This window comes from Aquarana catesbeiana, linkage group LG12 (assembly GCF_042186555.1).
Source record: "Aquarana catesbeiana isolate 2022-GZ linkage group LG12, ASM4218655v1, whole genome shotgun sequence".
Classification (NCBI taxonomy): Eukaryota; Metazoa; Chordata; class Amphibia; order Anura; family Ranidae; genus Aquarana; species Aquarana catesbeiana.
Genome location: NC_133335.1, coordinates 86857297 through 86875939, shown reverse-complemented (window position 1 = coordinate 86875939; position 18643 = coordinate 86857297). Strand labels below are relative to the sequence as shown.

Sequence of the window (18643 nt, the reverse complement as noted above, 5' to 3'; positions counted from 1 at the left end):
AGATCAGTGTTTCCTTGGAGGCCATACCTGGAAAATGTACGGCCTGCCTGGAATGTGACTTTCCAGCACTGGGCTCTGCTTGTGGCATTTCCTCCAGACCTTACTTTATGGTGTTAATTAGCGCTCTAGGTCCAGAGCCATGGCACAACCTTTGGTGTGACTCAGTCTAGAAGAATCACTTGATTATGCCCATGAATGGAGCGAAGCTAACCTAAAATGTCACCTTCGGGTACTGGGCTTTTGTGCCGCATTTCACTTTTTGTTCCCACCTTTTTCCAGCAGGAGGTAAATCTTCCTGCCATTGATCCTTTTTTGAAAGAGACACTGGCTTTTCACTTCAGTTAGTCTTTTCTGCCTCCTACACTGACCTTTTCACCTCCAGGCTTTTAACCCTCTCCTGTTTTCAGTTGCTGGTTTGTGAGTTCCCCTGGCTTTTTACTTGGTGTCTTAAATTAAGTTGCCTCAGTCTAGCAATACAACATGGTGGACCCCAAGCACAAAGGGAATAGTCCTGCAGTTGTATCAGGCCTATCCAGCTTACGATCCACTCCAGGGTGGCCTCCAGGGTCACTCCTTAGGGGCCTGATAATGATAGTCTGGAATGTTGTCCTCTTCCTTAGCCCACACTATCCTTGGAGTATCCCTTCGCTTCATCTGGGGTAAACCCCTCCTCTACCTTACTCAGGTAGTACAGTATTTTGATACAGCTGTGCTAGAGTTTACGGATGAAGTTGAAAAAAAGATTTCTCAGAATGTAGAAACTTCTTTACCTTTTTGTAGAAACTTTTGCTGACATTCCTGCAGCCATAGTGGCCTCTGAACCTTCTGCCGCAGATCCGCTTTCAGATGCACAATCTTCTAAATTTATTCGAATAAATTTTGTTCCTGACGAGCCACAGTCAGCTGATATATGTCTCAAACTTAAAGTTACCATATTGGTGGTTCTTGAAGAGCTGAGGACCTGTTTAAAACTGGAACAGCCCAAGTGACTAGTTCAGGCAACTAGTTCTTTTACGGTTGACGCCTCACTTGAACCAGTTCTGTATGGAGACTTGACTAATCCTGATAAATTATTCACTCTTCCAAAACATTTTACCTACCAATATCCATTGGAAGGGGCTTTTAATAAGAATTGGGCTGTTCCCACTGATTGTACCTATTGAGGGTGCATCATTGTTTATGGATCCCAGTGACAAACAGCTTGAAGCTATTTGCAATTCCCTGTTTTCTTTAGTAGGCCTTGATATGCACCCTACCATAGTCGTGATGTTTATTTGTCAAACATTAGTGGCATAGACTAATCTTATGTGACAGGATCCAGCTAAAATCCTTACTGATCCTTTATTTGTAGAGAGCTTAGAGCTTAAACCTTCAGCCTTACACTGTCTTATTTCCAGAGTCTCCTGTCTGTAAATATGCAAAGAACACTTCTCTGAAATGTTGCTCTGTTTAATAACAATGTACAAAACACTTGCTGAACAAACCTTTAGATAGTGAGCGTCTCTTTAGTGCATCTTTAGATAACTTCATAAAATATGTAACTGATGCTAAGATGTCTCATTTGCCCCAGGAGAACAAGAATGGGTCTCCTTCAAGACCTCTCCCACCTCTGAAGCCAAGAAAAGTTCCAGTCCAGGCCCAAACCCAGGGCTAGACTCCCAGTTCAATCTCAGACTTTACGCCTTTTACCCAAACCTGCAGACAAGTCCGCTTCATCTTAAATGGATGCCCCCACTTTCCAAAGCAGAGGGAACTTGTGTTGGTCTTTGCATAAACCTGGTCTGCAAGCATCTTGGTGTTTGGGTAAGAGACATGGTGATCGGGAACTACAAGCTAGAGGAACAGTTTACTCAAACCTTTAAACTGTTCCAAAAAACAAAAGAAAGGGCATCTACTTCATGTTGTATCTGAAGGCCTTAAAGTGTTTTACCCCAAAAAACAAAACAAAATTATCCTGTCACTTTAAAACATGAATAACAGCACAGTGCTTGTGCTGTGTCATTTAGCGTCTGAAATACCTGGCTGATCCTGTCTGGTTCTGCCCTCCCCCTGTAAACTGACCACGATTTATCATGGCTGCTGAGCCCTGACACCGTGGTCAGTTTACATGCCTCCGTCATCCGCTCTTTCTGTCTTCCTCTCCCCCTCCTTCCCTGCCTGTTAGCTTGTGACAGTGCCCGCCCCTCCCCTCTTTCATTGTGGGACAAATCAGTTCATTGTCTAGACAAACTGACTTCTGGTCTTGGTGGCTCAGCTCTGGAGTTGGGAAAATCCCATTTTCTGTAGTCTTGAAAGAGCCTAACACTAGATGCCAGCCCGAAAAGCGGACACCTTGTCTGTGCAGGCGGCTTGGTCGAAGAATCTCATTTCCCGATCAACATTTTGGAGCTCCAGGCGATTTAGTTGTCTGTGCAACGTTGGTCACCCGTAATGGAGGATCATCCGATCAGGATTCAGGCTGACATTGGCGTAGTGGCGTACATCAACCATCAGGGATGAACTAGAAGCACTGCTGCAGCAAAAGAGGCAGACCGCATTGGAAAGAACTCCATATTCCATTCTTGTCCACTGTTCACATTCCAGGCAGACTACCTCAGCAGGCAGTGTCTGGATTTGTGAGAATGGTCTTTAGGTCTTGGAAGTCTCTTAGGACCTGTGTCAGAAGTGAGGGCTGCTGGATTTGCTTCTGGGATTCATGTTTAACAATGAACTGGACATATTTTCCACAGGTGCAGAGATCTTGTGGCAGAAGCAGTGGAGCCCTATGGGATTAGTACAACCTAATATACCTGAACCTGATATATTTCCCTCCTCTAAAACTGCTTCTTTGTCTTGTCCACAAGATCAAGATTGAGGGCATCATCACTGAACTGGCCTAGGCAGATTTGGTACTCCAAACTTCTGACAGACACCCTGTGGACTTTTCCAGATTGACTAGATTATCACCCTACTTCACAGTTGCTAGCTTTAACAGCATGGCTTCACTTGTGTGAGGAGAGAAGCTTTTACCTCGGGACATACTCCATGGGAAGAATCCTCACCTTTCGGCAATCAGGACTGGATTGGCATTGTGTCTTGTGTACCATCAAGATACGCAATTCAGCAATTGTGATCTTATTTCAAAGACTACTAGACTCAAATTTTTTGTTAAAGTAAAAACTAAATTCCAAATTTTTTTTTGTTTTGGATAGATTAGAGAAGGATTAGAACACTTGTCACTTGTTTATATTGCGGTGTTCCTGTTAGGGAGATTGACCCACTGTTTGTCCTGCTTGCCAGCTTGGGTGTAATGTCCTTCAGGGTGAATTCACACTGTAAATCCTTAAATTGCACACCAGCTGGAGTGATTCATCACTGTGGCCGTTCTGCATTGTTATCTGCGTTTGGAGGCAGTGTGGTGCAAGATTGAGTGCATCACATGGCTCCCCTCTTTTTTTTTTTTTTTTTTTTTTTTTTTTTTTTTTTACTTTCCTGCCATAACAGACATTTACCATGTGGTAAAACGTCTGTCACCACATATAGTGTTAATTGGCCCTCAAGCAGCTTTTTGAGCTGTCTCCAGTTCTATTATTTTGTTATGTGGACCTATTAAGCTGGCCATACATGGATAGAAAATCATTTTAAAAAAACTATTGTTTTTGATAAAGATCTGTTGAACGACACTGCATTAACGCCATTATTGTATCAAATTGTTTTCCATATTTGTTGACATTATTGATCGTTAATGGTAAATTGTTTTGTCGATCAATGATCAAGGCACGTGTGCTGTATGTTTTTTCTAACTATTTACGATCTATATCCCTACTAATGTTTACAAATCGTTGGAATACGCAACAAAATTCCGACATGACGGATCTTTATTTTGACATAAAACTGTGCATTTGGAAAATCGAAATGCGCCCACTAACGTTTTTAAAGTTAAACGATTATCGAGTACTTTTTTTTTTTAACGATTTTCTATCCATGTATGGCCAGCTATAGTGTTTCATTACCAATCAGACTGCTTTTTAACTTTGCAATTGTTTTAGAATAATTGAATCCTGTGTGCCCTAATGAAGGTGAAAGATAACAAGAGTTATGCACTTATCGTACTGTTTCTCTTTTGTATATTGGGGGGGGAACAGGTCCCACTCCTCTGTTTGTGATAGTCTTTGCTACTGGAACTGCTCTATTACTACTTTTCTACAAAACTGAAACATGCTGGTGGTGGGAGAGAATATGCCTTTATATCCAAGAAACCGATTTCATGGGAAGTACAAAAATCCTGTTTTTATTTCCATACCGTAGGTTGTATGTAGGACAAGGGAACATCAGGTGTGTCAGGAATGTTTTTGAAAATATTGCACAAGTTATAAAATACAAATGGCAAAGACAATAAAGCTATTAAATGGAGTTGATGAATTCTTCTATCCAATGATATCCATAGTTCTGATTGGCAAAAATATTGTTTGGGGAAGTTCATATCTTAAAGCCTCAAATTGCCATTGAGAGACACATTTAAAATTTTTGACACCAACCATATTTTTTCTTTGTCTCCCTCTGACCCATTGTTACTGGAAATTATAAAAAGTTCTTGTTTCAAACTCTCCATATTTTTGTACTTTGTAACCAATACACCGCTTTTTTTCTTTTAGGGCTCGTGTCCGTTATCAGAAGAGACAAAAGCTGCAGTTTGAAACCAAGCTTGGCATGAATTCTCCCTTCTGATTGCACTGTTTAGCACCATGCGCTGTGGTGTTAATGGTTCCCACAGCGTCTGATGAGGGGGAGGCAGACAGGGCTGGTATAGTATGACCTCACTGTTGGATAGATGCTGCTGACATAGCGATGTATATCTCACCAAAACCAGCTGTCACCGCCAGTGCCTCCACAGTCTCCCTGCCTGTTTACATATACTTAGCAGTTGGAGAAAGCTGAACGGTACACCTTCTCCTGGTCTTCTCATTTCTGCACTGATAGATTAAGTCTCTCCGCTATCATTGTTCCTTCCTGTTACATGCATGGTTGACCCTGCTGGCACAAAGTTCTGTTTTTTTTTCTATAGGTGTCCTGCAGGCCCCTGTGCCACGTGCATGGCTTAACTAGCATGGAAATTTCTAATGTCTTTTGAACCACTGGACTGTGCTGTATGCTGCATTTGTGCAAAGAGTTAATTGGCAGTAGGTTTTTTTTTTTTTTTTTTTTTTTTTATGGATGTATATTTTCTTAAAAAAAAGATATTAAGGGAACTGTGATTTGTACTAAAATGTGTAAATAAATCATGTATATAAACCTCTGGTATTGTGTTTAGTGATTATATGCTACTCTACAAAAGGACACTGCCTGTGGGGGCTGTGATGAACACACATGTCAGACCCCTGCCCTTCTCACCAACTCATGACAAAGGACTGGCCAATCTCACACCACGCTGTCAGTTGCGTAACACTCTCAGCTGCACTCTGCACAAAGGTTTTACAGCTCGCGGAACCAAAATCTAGGTGCCAGCAGCCTGAAAGCGATTGTCACTGCGTTAAGTTAAGCAATTAACCCTTTAACTGCCAGCACTGACTTTTACCGAAGAGTTCGAACTTCCTCAAGATTAGCAATACCAGTTATGAAAAATAAACATCTAACACACACGGTATGTTCAGAGATTTATACCACAGTTGCACTCTTCAAGAGACAGGGATTCCTTTCGTTTGCATTAAAGCTTTAGAGACAAATTTTAACACTTCAAAATATGATTTAATAATGAAAAGGTCAAAGTGGTGCAAATAAAATATTTACAGGAAGAGGGTGTTACAAGGAAATAAAGAGACAATAATGCAACAGAGAAATTAAAAAGGAGTTGAAAATGAAGAATACTTTAAAGGAGAAGTCCAGCCTGAGCTCGATTGGTTGGGCTTCTCCTATGGGTCACAGGAGTGCAATTCGTTTTGCACTCCTGTGACCCGTTTTCAGCAGAGAGCGGTCTAGAGTCCACTCTCTGCTGACGTCACCAAGTTCAGTCCAGGCACCGTGTCATCCCGACTTTGGAAGTCTGAATCTGCCAGGTGCCTGGACTGATGGCAGTCTCAGCAAGCCGCTCCCCCGCCCCTCCACAGCTCTGCGCTCCAGTGAGCGTGGAGGAGCAGAGCAGGAGAGCTGCTGATTGACAGGCAGCAGCTCTCTGCTTGGGAAACCGAGCCATCTGCGATATTCGGTGGCTCACTTCTCAGTGCAGAGACGGTGGGGGACAGATGCAGCATCGGTCAGATTCTGCATCCACCTAGGTAAGCATGATTAGGGAAAAAAAGGCAAACCCATACTTCTCCTTTTAACAATGTCCTGGTTTCGAGAAAACTAGCTAAATGGGACTTTAAATGAGGACATTTGAAAAAATGTACCTCCATCCCCAAAATGTATACAACAAAAGGAAAAAAGAGGGGTTTTGGGACTTTGAATGAGACATGCAGCTGGGAAGGGAACACAACATAATACTAGAGAGGATATCCAATGAGTGCACCGTATATGCAACCGCATCATGCTGCATAGTAACAAGTTAGTAAACTGTCAAGTAAAATAAAACAAGGAAGCTTTATTGAATAGTCAAATACATAGTATTAAAAATGTCATATAACAGCATGATGGTATGGCAGCCTATTATAGTCATAATGGTACCATAATACAAAGTCATCAGACTACTATTTGCATGTAGCTGCATCATAATATCAGTAATGTCTGATGAGTGGACCATATTGGTGACAAAATAGCCTGCATATACACATAATTATATAGTAAAACATATAAGTACACGTTCCATAAAGCTGATCCAAAATAGCAAAGTAACCCAGCAACAGAGCAGCATGATGTGAATCGCAATGGTGAGGTAAAAATTGGATTCAAGCTAATAGTTGTGTGTCTTCACAGTATCATAATGATAATTGGTGAAATCCAAACAGCATAATGAGGTGGAGGTATAGGGAGGTTGTTAATGTGAATAGCATCTAAAAGCTCGACGCGTTTCATGGATCTTTCCAATCTTCAGGAGCAGATGCAAAGTAGCTATCTATAAAAAAATATATATAGGGAGATGTTCAGGGGTTGACCACAGGACAGGCAAGAGAAGGTTTTTTTGTAATAAGATCTTAAAGTAGCAGTGGTAGCTTTAGACCATAGTAAATTACTTACAAAGAACCTAAGTGGGTGGGTGGAGGGCATCGAGGGTGTAAACCTGTCAGGGATATATATGTACACAATCCCGGGAGCTGAGGCGGCACCTAGAGGGCAACTGGTGTTTGTGAGGAGCTTAAAACATTGTGACCGCATGTTCATAACCTATAAAAAATATAAATATAAAATTGCTAAATGTGATTGTATAATAGGGCAGAGGTGAGATAAAATAATTATCATTGAATGAATATAAGTGGATAACAACGTGAACCAAAGAGTATAGAAATTACGATGTTTTGAAATGTAGGGGGAAAGAAGAGAGAGTGGATATATACAGGTAGATAAATATGTAATGACCAATCCAAGGAAAAAGTATTAAAAAAGGTAAAGTTTCAATAGGTAAGCCTATACCAAAAAAGGGGGGGGGGGGTTTGGTAGCCGCAATAATAAAGGTAAAAAGTAACCATAATAATACCTGTGAATCCCCAGACACCAAATGACATTGGAATGGCCACCGGTAAGAAGTGTTTGCAGGGAATATGTGTCCAGCTAGGAGGAGTAAGTATCCCAGAGAGCCACCAATAGGTACCCGCCAACGCCACGTGGGCGACTAAACAGAGAAGGGAGCCAGCCGTCAGAGCGGAAAACGAAACCGCCCCCCGCAGCTGGCGCTTCATATAGAGGCTTGGATGTACATCTCCTTATATATATTTTTTTATAGATAGCTACTTTGCATCTGCTCCTGAAGATTGGAAAGATCCATGAAACGCGTCGAGCTTTTAGATGCTATTCACATTAACAACCTCCCTATACCTCCACCTCATTATGCCGTTTGGATTTCACCAATTATCATTATGATACTGTGAAGACACACAACTATTAGCTTGAATCCAATTTTTACCTCACCATTGCGATTCACATCATGCTGCTCTGTTGCTGGGTTACTTTGCTATTTTGGATCAGCTTTATGGAACATGTACTTATATGTTTTACTATATGATTATGTGTATATGCAGGCTATTTTGTCACCAATATGGTCCACTCATCAGACATTACTGATATTATGATGCAGCTACATGCAAATAGTAGTCTGATGACTTTGTATTATGGTACCATTATGACTATAATAGGCTGCCATACCATCATGCTGTTAGGACGTTTTTAATACTATGTATTTGACTATTCAATAAAGCTTCCTTGTTTTATTTTACTTGACTGTTTACTAACTTGTTACTATGCAGCATGATGCGGTCGCATATACGGTGCACTCATTGGATATCCTCTCTAGTATTATGTTGTGTTCCCTTCCCAGCTGCATGTCTCATTCAAAGTCCCAAAACCCCTCTTTTTTCCTTTTGTAATGTCCTGGTTTCAGCAGAGTGCAGCGAATAAGCAAAAAAAAACAGTACAGTGGCTCACACAAGTCCTGTTAGGTGTTCCGTGGTTTGATATTAATGAAAGCTCCCAAACTGTCCTGGCATCCCCTTTTCTCTGGTGTCAAAGGGGTGTTGATAGAGGCCATCTGACCAATTAATCATCTGAGAGTGGTTTCTGGGATGTAACTGTATTTGGGACATAGTCATAAACATAGTTTTGTATAGGTATTTATTTCTCTGAAAACTTACCGGGTACATTCTGCTAACATGCAGATTATTGTCCAGCCTGAATTTAGCTTCAAAATGAATATAAACTTGACAAGTTTTGGATGTCCAGTTTGCCTAGGAGAGGAATGGGACAGGTTCTGCTCCCAGTACTCCTAGGGTAGCGGTGTTAGGACTCAAGACGCTAAAATTAGCTGATGGAGGTGAATTTGTCTATATTTTGGCTGTGCTATTATGATTTCCTGACTTAAGAAATATGCTGAAGTTTTAGAGTCTTTTCTGCTCACTAGTCTAGCAAAGATGTGTATTGGCTGTTCTCTTCAACTAAGCTATTTACGGCCGGGTATCTGTTAGTTCTCTGGTTTACTCAAGTTTGTGAGGGTGACAGTTTTATTAAGGTTTCCAGACTGTAATTGTGGATTGGGTAATGGAGAGGTCTGTGTGTCCAATCGATGACAAGGTCCTGGCATCAGTTAACAGTTTTTGCATTGTATAAAGTGAAGGAAGGAAGGGGGGAAAGGTCACTGTGGCTATGCATTCTTATGACAAAATGGCAGGGGACTTGTGACACAAACTTAATGGCTGCTACCCACAGCTATAAGGGTGCCTGGTGCGCATGACCATTACAGGGTTGTCTTCCCCATTCCATTGAGGTGGGTGGGAGTGTCTCTTACACTGCAGGCCTGTTGCTGATCTTCTATTATGTAGAAACCCTCACCAGGTTACCAAAGTTAAACTTCACTTCTGCTGGACTGGTATAGGGATCTCAGCTGTTACCAATCCATTTAACTGTAAAAATTACAAATATATTTTATAAAGGAAAAGAATAAAATATTTACAGAAAAAAGGGTGTTTCAAAGAATTATGGACATAATACAGCAACAGAGAAATAAGGCAGAATTGAGAAGGAAGGATACTTGCAATCAATGTCCTGGGTGTTATCAGAGTTCAGTTGATGAGCCAGGTATTATCGGTTCTCAAACTTGACAGATGTTCCTGATTCAATGGTACGCGAGAACTGTCAACTGTCTTGCCATCTCCCTTTTTGTCTGGGGTTCGAAGGGGTGTTGACAGATGCCCTCTGACCATTTAGACCTCTAAGGGTGTCCATGGAATGTGACTGGGGTTATGACCATATCCTGTTCCTCCCCTACACACAGTTTTATACTACTATTAATCTCTTCCAATATGTACAAGTTGCATTCTTGAAACTGATAAATTATTATTCAGCATTGAATTTTGCGTCCAGGGATACCAAACTCTCAGATAAACCTGTCACCCAGGAGACATCCGACTGCCATCTTCCCTTCTGTAGGTGCTAGCCCGGTCATATACGACCTTGATTTGCTCCATATGAAATTTCCCATTTAAATATATACTAAATATTAATGTGTCGTGTTCCTGTCTGACTTTATGAATCATGTGTGGATTTGTTAAAGTATAACTAAAGCAAAACTTTTTTTGTAGTTTTGGGTAGAGTTGAACACCTGTCAGTTTTTATTGCTGTCTGTGTCTCTGTTACAGAGATTCCCCCTCTCTATTTGTCCTGTTTACCATTATCATTGAAAGTGAAAGTAAAAGAAAATCACAATTAATTGTGGTTTTCCCCAGAAAAGTCATAGAGGGGAAATCGTCCAAAGGGGACACTAGTTCTGGTGACCTGGGGGTCCCCAAAGAATTCCCTTTGTTTGCAGGGATTTCCACTCACTTCCTGTTTGGCTATGGGACAGGAAGTGAGGAGAAATCTCTGCAATGGAATCCAGATGGCGGGAAAAAAATGTGACAGGGGTTATAACCCTTGTATGCTCTATCCAAAATGAAGAAAAAAAGTTTTTCCTATTTTAAGTTTTCCATTGGCAGAGGTCTCTAAAGGATCACCTTTCGGACCTAAATGCCTTTTACAATCTCCATTAATTCTGGGTTTCATTTTATGGCATGCTATGTATTCTTAATGGAGTTGGTCATAGTTTTACGACAGGTCTGGTTCAGCAGAACTCAATTAGCTGTTTACAGCTCTGCATTGTCCTAAATCAGTGATGGCGAACCTTGGCACCCCAGATGTTTTGGAACTACATTTCCCATGATGCTCAACTACACTGCAGAATGCATGAGCATCATGGGAAATGTAGTTCCAAAACATCTGGGGTGCCACGGTTCGCCATCACTGTCCTAAGTGCTAGTTTCTGCTGAGATAATGGCTCTTTTGAAGTTTGTAAAGTTAAGTCTATGATTTTCATGAATTAAAGGAATAGGGAAGATGGGCTCTCGGGCGTGACCGGATGCTGAGGTGAGAGGTCACTGCGATCCCGGACCTCGCGCCCGCTCCCATGTGTGAGGCTGGAGGAAGATAGGAAGGCGGAGGAAGGAGGACGCTGGAGGAAGTGCTGGCAGCCGGCACCCGAACACCTGTGATTCGGACGCGCAGTGGACCCTCCTGTGGCTCTCCCGCAAGGACAACAGAACAACACACACTCCCCTGGTGAGAGCGAGGGGAGTGCGGAAGTGTATGCGGGATTGAGCAGCCGCCGGTGAGTCCCGTGTGTCCCGTTGTATATGACCGAACCCGCTCCCTAGCATGGCTAAGACTAGGAGGCGAGGGGGGATGAGGTGGCCACACAGGAAGGAGGGGGTGCAGCGGGAAGCGCCCAGACCATACGCAGCACCAAGGGGGAAAAAACAAGTCAGGCTGCATTGGCTGCAACAACGCTGGAACGGTTCGCGCACATGCCAAATCAGACACCAAGGAAAGGAGGGGAGCAGCAACACCAGTTACCTTTGGCAGCCCAACCTACGGGGAGGAAAAGCCAGGGCTCTTTGATAGATACACAATTGAAAGCAGCATCAAAGGTAACAAAATCTACAGTTGCAGTAGCGGTACTGGCGGAGGTACCAGCGGTAGCGACACCCCCGGGCCCGGAGGAGAAACAAGGGGGGGTGGAAGCTACACCCCCGACCACCTTGACGGTAGGCGAGGAACCATCATTAAAAGAGATCCTCTCTGCAATTAATAACTGTAAGTCATCTTTAAATGAAGTATTCGCACAGCTTAAATATATTGGGGAAGATGTGTTACTAATTAAACGCGAGATACAGGAGGTATCTGGGCGAACAACAGCATTGGAGGAGAGACTTAGCCAGTTAGAAGATGATGTAAGCCCAATCAAGCAGGACATGCAAGTAATGCAGAAACAGTTGAATATGTGCATCCACAAAATGGAGATGGAAAATAGAGCACGCAGGAAGAATGTAAGGGTACTAGGCCTCCCGGAAAAAAGTGAAGGGGATCGCCCCGCAGAATTCATGGAGGCATGGTTTAGGGAAATATTCGGTAGAGAATTTTTTTCAAATTTTTTTGCTATCGAGCGTGCACACAGGGTGCCATCTAGACCATCGCCTTCAAGAAACTTGCCCAGGCCCATGATCATTAAGTTTTTGTATTTTAAGGATAAAAGCACAGTACTCCAGAGGGCAAGAGCAATGAGGAATATTCAGTATAAAGGGGCAAACATTTCTGTATACCCAGACTTTTCTCCTGAATTGCAGAAACAAAGAGCAAAATTCATTGACTGTAAACGCAAAATGCAACAGCTTAAAATCAACTATGCGCTACTGTACCCTGCCCGCCTAAAAGTGACGGCCCTTGGAGAAACCAAATTTTTTAATACTCCTGTAGAAGCAACAACATGGTTGGAATTAAATGAAGGGAAGTTACGCCAGGGTGAAGAGCTATGATCCAGTGGACAGACCTGGGCCCATTTTCCCCTTTTTTCTTTATATACGTCCGAACTTCTTTTTCTTTTTCTATTTTTTTTTTCCTTTTGTAGCCATTTGCACATTTATATGCACAGAGATGGGGGTGGGGGTGGTGGTGGGGGGGGGGGATAAGGGAAGGGAGGTTTGAAGGTAAAAAAGAAAGTGTGAGAAGGTGGAATTATCCCCCTTTAGCAGGGGGAATCTTGGAGGAAGGTTTGTGTGTTATCTTTTTACAATGTACACAGCTGAGCTATTTGAGATTTTTAGGATAATTTTTTCTTTTTTGTTGTTTTTTTTCTTGATGTATAGTGCACGGTTTGCCTGTTATTTATTTGTTGGGAAGCTAGGGAATCTCACTTTGGGGAAGAAATGCGGTCAATTTAGAAGCCCCCAACATAGGCCCAAAGGAGGGCAGAGAAGAGGGAGGGGGGGGAGGGGGTGGTGGAAGGGAGGGAGGTGGGAGGGGTAGGGGGGAGGGTGAGTGTTTGGGGAGGGCAGGAGCTGGGGAGGAAGAATGGGAGAATGTGTGGGGGTAGGTGGGGTGAACTTGGAGTAGGAAAGGGGGAGATTGTGAGCTTGGTGTTGAGGATGGGATACAGTAATATATATGGGATAGGATTTGAGTATACATTAGTGGAGAAATAACAAATTACACAGTGTACGAGGATAAGAGTTTTTCTTTTCACGGGAAAAGAGTATAATAGAAGTAAGGAACTATTTTGTAGTGATAGGAAGAGTTGGAAGAGGGATGGTGAGGTTTGGGGATAGGAGGGAGGTGGCCCCAGGTCAGTCCAAGAAAGGCAGGAATGTTAGGATCTGCTCCTGGAACGTACGGGGGGTTAAGGATCCTGCCAAGAGACAGGCAATTTTTGCAGAAATTAAATTAGATGACTCCAGAATATTGTGCCTGCAGGAGATACACCTAGAGAGAGATTCTGTCAAGGTTCTGGAACATAAAAAATATAGGATACAATACCACTCAACACACACCTCTTACTCAAGAGGGGTGAGTATATTGATAGAGTCTGGGGTGGTTTTCTCCTGCAGGCAGAATGTAACGGATGAAAATGGAAGGTATATTTTCCTTTATTGTATGATCGAGGAGTGTGAATGCGTGATAGCAAACGTTTACATCCCTCCACCGTTCAAATTAGATGTTTTATGTGATTTGATGAGGTTTGTTGCTGATAAACCAGGAGTGCCGGTTATAATAGCAGGTGATTTTAACATGACGATGGATAAAAATCTGGATCGGTTTACACATAGGACTCCTGTAAAAAGTGCACCTGGAGGCCCATTGTTTCGTTTCTGTGAAGAGACCGGGTTTGTGGATATATGGAGAAGATGGAACCCCGGGGTAAAGCAGTACTCTTGTCATTCTAGATCATATTCTACCTTGTCCAGGATTGAGCTCATATTATGCAACGAAGAGGCCCTAAAGGTGGTAGAGGAGGTAGAATATAAACCTAGAGGGATCTCGGACCATTCACAAATAGTCTTTTCAATAAAGATAGGGATAAGCTATGGTAGGGGAGATTGGAAGGTAAATCCATTTTGGTTGGAGATAATCAAAGATTCGGAAGGGATTGCCACCAACTTGAGAGAATTTATAAAGGTGAATACTGGGACTGCATCACTGGGTATAATTTGGGACACGCTTAAAGCATATCTACGGGGGGAGCTGATACAAAAAATAACGTATGTAAAAATACAATCACAGGCTAAAGAAACGGAAATGAGGAAAGAGGTGGAAAGGGCAGAATCACGCTATGTGGAGTCATCCTCTCCTGAGGACCACGACAGATGGTTAAGGAAGCAGGATGAATATAAAAAAGCAGCCTGGGAGAAAGTAGAAAATAAAAAACTGTTTCAGAGGCGGACCTTCTTTGGTGAGGGTGAACAGGTGGGGAGAATCCTAGCACTAATATCTAAAGCAAACAGCCCCTCAAATACCATATCAGCAATACAAGCTAAAGGAGGGGAGATTAGAAGGACCACCTCTGAAATAGCGTATGAATTTAAGGAATATTACAAAAACGTATATAGTACCTCACAGAGGAATGTGGAAAAGGAGATGGGTGGCTTTTTCTGGAAACTAAAGATCCCTCAACTATCAGAGGAGGACAGAGAGGGGTTAGAGGCTCCATTGACCCTCGAGGAGCTACGCAAAGCTGTGGCAGATATGGCGGGCCAGAAAGCTCCGGGACCAGATGGCCTGCCAATAGAAATTTATAAAAAATATGGGGATATTTTATTGCCTACACTTCTTCAGGTATTCAATGGAGCCATGGAGGAAGGGAAGCTGCCAACCTCTATGGCAGAAGCAACCATAATAGTTTTAGCAAAAGAAGGGAAAAATAGCTTAGAAACATCCTCCTATAGGCCAATATCCCTCTTGTGTATGAATGTAAAAATTTTAGCTAAGACCCTGGCCGCTAGATTGAATAAAATAATTAGCAAGGTAGTACATCCAGACCAAACTGGGTTTATCCCGGATAGGTCCACAAGTTTAAATATAAGACGAGCCTTCCTGAACACACAAATCCCAGTTATGGGTGGAGGGAATAGAGCCATTCTATCATTAGACGCAGTCAAAGCTTTTGACAGCGTCGAATGGCATTACTTGTGGAGAGTATTGGCTGAATTCCGTTTTGGTCCCCAATTTGTCCGCTGGATAAAATTACTGTATGAGGGCCCTAGGGCAAAGGTCAGAATAAATGGGGAGTGCTCGGAGTGGTTCCAGTTGGAGAGGGGGACGAGACAGGGGTGTCCCTTGTCTCCCCTCCTCTTCGCCCTCGCTATAGAGCCCCTGGCTGTTGCCTTGAGAACCTCCCAGGAAATACAGGGATTTAAAAGAGAAATGGGAGAAGAAAAAGTAGCTATGTATGCGGACGATGTTTTGTTATTTTTGGAGGATACACAATCGTCCTTGGAAGAGGTTCTAAGGCTGGTACAGGACTTCGGACGCTTCTCTGGACTGGAAATAGGATGGGAGAAGTCAGTGCTTATGCCCATAGATCCCTTGGTAGAGCCACTCCCACATCAGGCAACCCAGTTAAAGATAGCAAATCAAATGAGATACTTAGGTGTTAATTTAACAAAAGACCCGGGACAGTTTATAGTAAGGAACATGATTCCGCTTATGGCCAAACTGAAACAGAAATGTAAGGTATGGGGCCGTCTGCCACTGTCGGTGGCGGGCAGGATTAATTTAATTAAAATGGTGTGGATGCCACAAATATTATACATAGTACACAACTCCCCAGTATGGATCCCAAAGCATTGGTTTAGGAAACTAGAAGGGGTATTCAGGGAATTGATCTGGAGGAATGGCCCAGCAAGAATCCGCCTGCAGGCACTACAGCGCCCGAAAGACATGGGAGGGGTGGCATTGCCGAACCCGGAATTCTATTTTTTGGCAGCACAACTACAATATATGAGAGGGAGTAACTCACCCATGAGGAAGGAGGGAGGGAATGACTTATTATTAAATGACACTAAACATAGTACAATAGTAGAAGCTGTGGAGGCAGACTCATTTGAAACCAGATGTTTAACAACACAACTAATGGTTAGTTTGGAACACTGCTAAGACCATAATGGGCTATGGCGGGTTCTCTGAATTCTCCCCTCTCTGGGATAATAAAAACTTGGAAGAACTCAAGACACTGGGGAAGGTGGATAAATGGGCCAGGAAGCGTATTGGCTTCCTGGCACAGTTATATAGGGATGGTAGACTGAAATCATTTCAGGAAATCAGTGCGGAATTTGGAATCTCGAACCGATTATTTTATAGCTATTTACAGGTCAGACATGCGTTGAATATGCAATTTAAAGGGAAAATCCCAGAACTGAGTAAAATGCCGTTCCTTGAGAGGCTGGTTAAGGCAGGCTCATATAAAGGGTTGATATCAGGAATGTATGGGAAGATAAGGGGGGCAACACAGAAAGGTGAGCTGGAGCGTAGTAGTAGGACTAAGTGGGAAAGGGATGTGGGGCCAATGAGAGAGGATCAATGGAGTAGAGTCTTGGCTTTGGGCCCCAAGGTCTCGTTATCACCATCTCAGACCATATCGCATCTATACCTGCTGCATAGATCCTATTACACACCTGCAAGGCTGTTTTTGTTTGGGAAAAGACCGAATGCAGAATGCCCAAGATGTGGAGATGGGAGGGGTGACCTGGTGCACATGACCTGGCGATGCCCCAAATTGCATAGATACTGGCAAGGCATAATTAGGAAGATTAATGGGGTATTCGGGACGTCGCTCGATGCGGGGGCCAGGCTATGCCTCCTGGGATTAATAGAAGGAGAAGGGGTGCGGGGCCATGTCCAGACCGCAGTGACTAGATGCCTGTTCCAGGGAAGGTTGCTAATTGCTCGTAAATGGCAGGAAAAAAAAACCCCAACAGTAAGGGAATGGGAGAAAGTGGTGAACGGAACGATCGATAAGGAGGAATATATATTCAGGAAAAGAAAGAACCATAAGCAGTTCCTTAAAATATGGAAACAGTGGTTAGATTCGGAATTAAATAAATAGGAGAATGTGAATGTGTGTGAATGTAGTAGGTGAGAATGGTTGGAGTGGATAGCAGGGAAGGGGAAGGGGAAGGGGGAGGGTTGGGAGGGGGTAAGGTTGATAAATGGGGAAATGGGGTTTGTTTTTCTGGAATATTATCTGTCATTATTGCTCTTATGTTTCCTTTTATGTTGCTTATGCTAACCACTCTTTTCTTTTGTATACGACTATGTAATGTGACTAAGAGTTTGGAAAAACAAATGAAATTTCTTAATAAAAAGTATTTAAAGTAAAAAAAAAAAAAAAGGAATAGGGAAGGGAGTAAGATCACTGCTGCAATGTGTAACTGTTCTGCAAGACTGTCATGGTGGACCTATGATTCTTAAACATGGCCGATAGCTACAGCTTTTCGTGTGTCCAGTTCGTGATATGATTACATACAGTACACAAGCCATGTTTTGGTGGTCTTCACCGCCTTCTTCATTGGTAGAGGCATTTGTAATTAACATAATAGTTTTCATTATCCGCCCCCCCTCACCTCTATTATCACCCAGTACTTCAACCTCTAGGAACTAATTGCCTCAATATATCTCCTTGTCAGCTTAAATCTCTTGCACTCTTCCAATCTATTTATGAATCCTTCTCTATTTTCTTCTCCGCTATATCTCAAATATTCCATATTGTATATCTCCTCTATTTTACTAAGCCACTCTCTTACTTTAGGGCTTTGTATTTCTTTCCACTTTTTTGGTATCAGACTTTTTGCGGCATTCATCGTATCGGCTATCATCGAATCTCTGTGTTGCTTTATTGGGATATCTACCCCATGGAACAGGCACGTCCATGGCTCTTCAGGTATGCCTATATCAGTAATCTCTTTTATATATTTTAATATCTCCTTCCAGTATACCCTAATCTTGGGGCATCCCCACCATATATGGGCCATAGTTCCTACTTGAACAAATAAAGTGTGGCGCTAGTAGTGATGTCATTTAGAAATAATAATAACGATATAGCATAAATAAGAGTGCACAATCCTCAAGTGTGTACAAAAAAAAAAAGGGGTTAGTTAGGGAGATATTACCCTCCCCACCCAAGCTCTCCCATGAACAGATTCAACATTAATGAGATGGCTTGTGCAGTGATATAACTACATCCATATGCTAAGTGAGTAAAGAAAAAAGAGGTTGGTATTCAGTATCTCAGCAATAGACGGAACCAATCGGATCAATACTTGAAGATTCAAACACAAAATATAATCATAAATGAAACAGAAAAACCTTGAAAAATAGAATGTTTGAAACTACCACAGTGATGTGTATCAAGTAACATACAACCCAAAAAAAGGGGACCAAAAAATATAATCAAAAATTTGCGCAGTAGGTGATGGTAGGGGTAAAATACACAGAAACTCGACGCGTTTCATCCTCAAAGACTTCTGCTGGGGTAATACCCCAGCAGAAGTCTTTGAGGACGAAACGCATCGGATTTCTGTGTATTTTACCCCTACCATCACCTACTGCGCAAATTTTTAAATCTGGTACTCTTCGTATTATTTTGAGCCAAGTTTTTACTGCCCAATTTTTTGTATTTATTGCAAAAATACCCCTATTTTCAATAAACGTCGTTACGTTTGAG

At 42.4% G+C, this 18643-nt stretch overlaps 1 protein-coding gene across 5 annotated transcripts in view; it reads left to right on the top strand.

Annotated features, from left to right (window-relative positions):
* Positions 1-5232, top strand: part of TMEM94 (transmembrane protein 94) — a 175348-nt gene extending 170116 nt beyond the window's left edge. For 2 of the 5 annotated variants that reach the window (XM_073608181.1, XM_073608178.1), the window contains one exon: positions 4635-5231. In XM_073608181.1, coding sequence (XP_073464282.1) covers positions 4635-4707 — 73 coding nt within the window. In that variant the 3' untranslated portion in view covers positions 4708-5231. Of the gene's footprint in view, positions 1-4634 lie in introns of all 5 variants that reach the window. The other 3 variants (XM_073608179.1, XM_073608183.1, XM_073608180.1) reach the window with 3 other exon arrangements.
* Positions 5233-18643: the final 13411 nt, after the last annotated feature.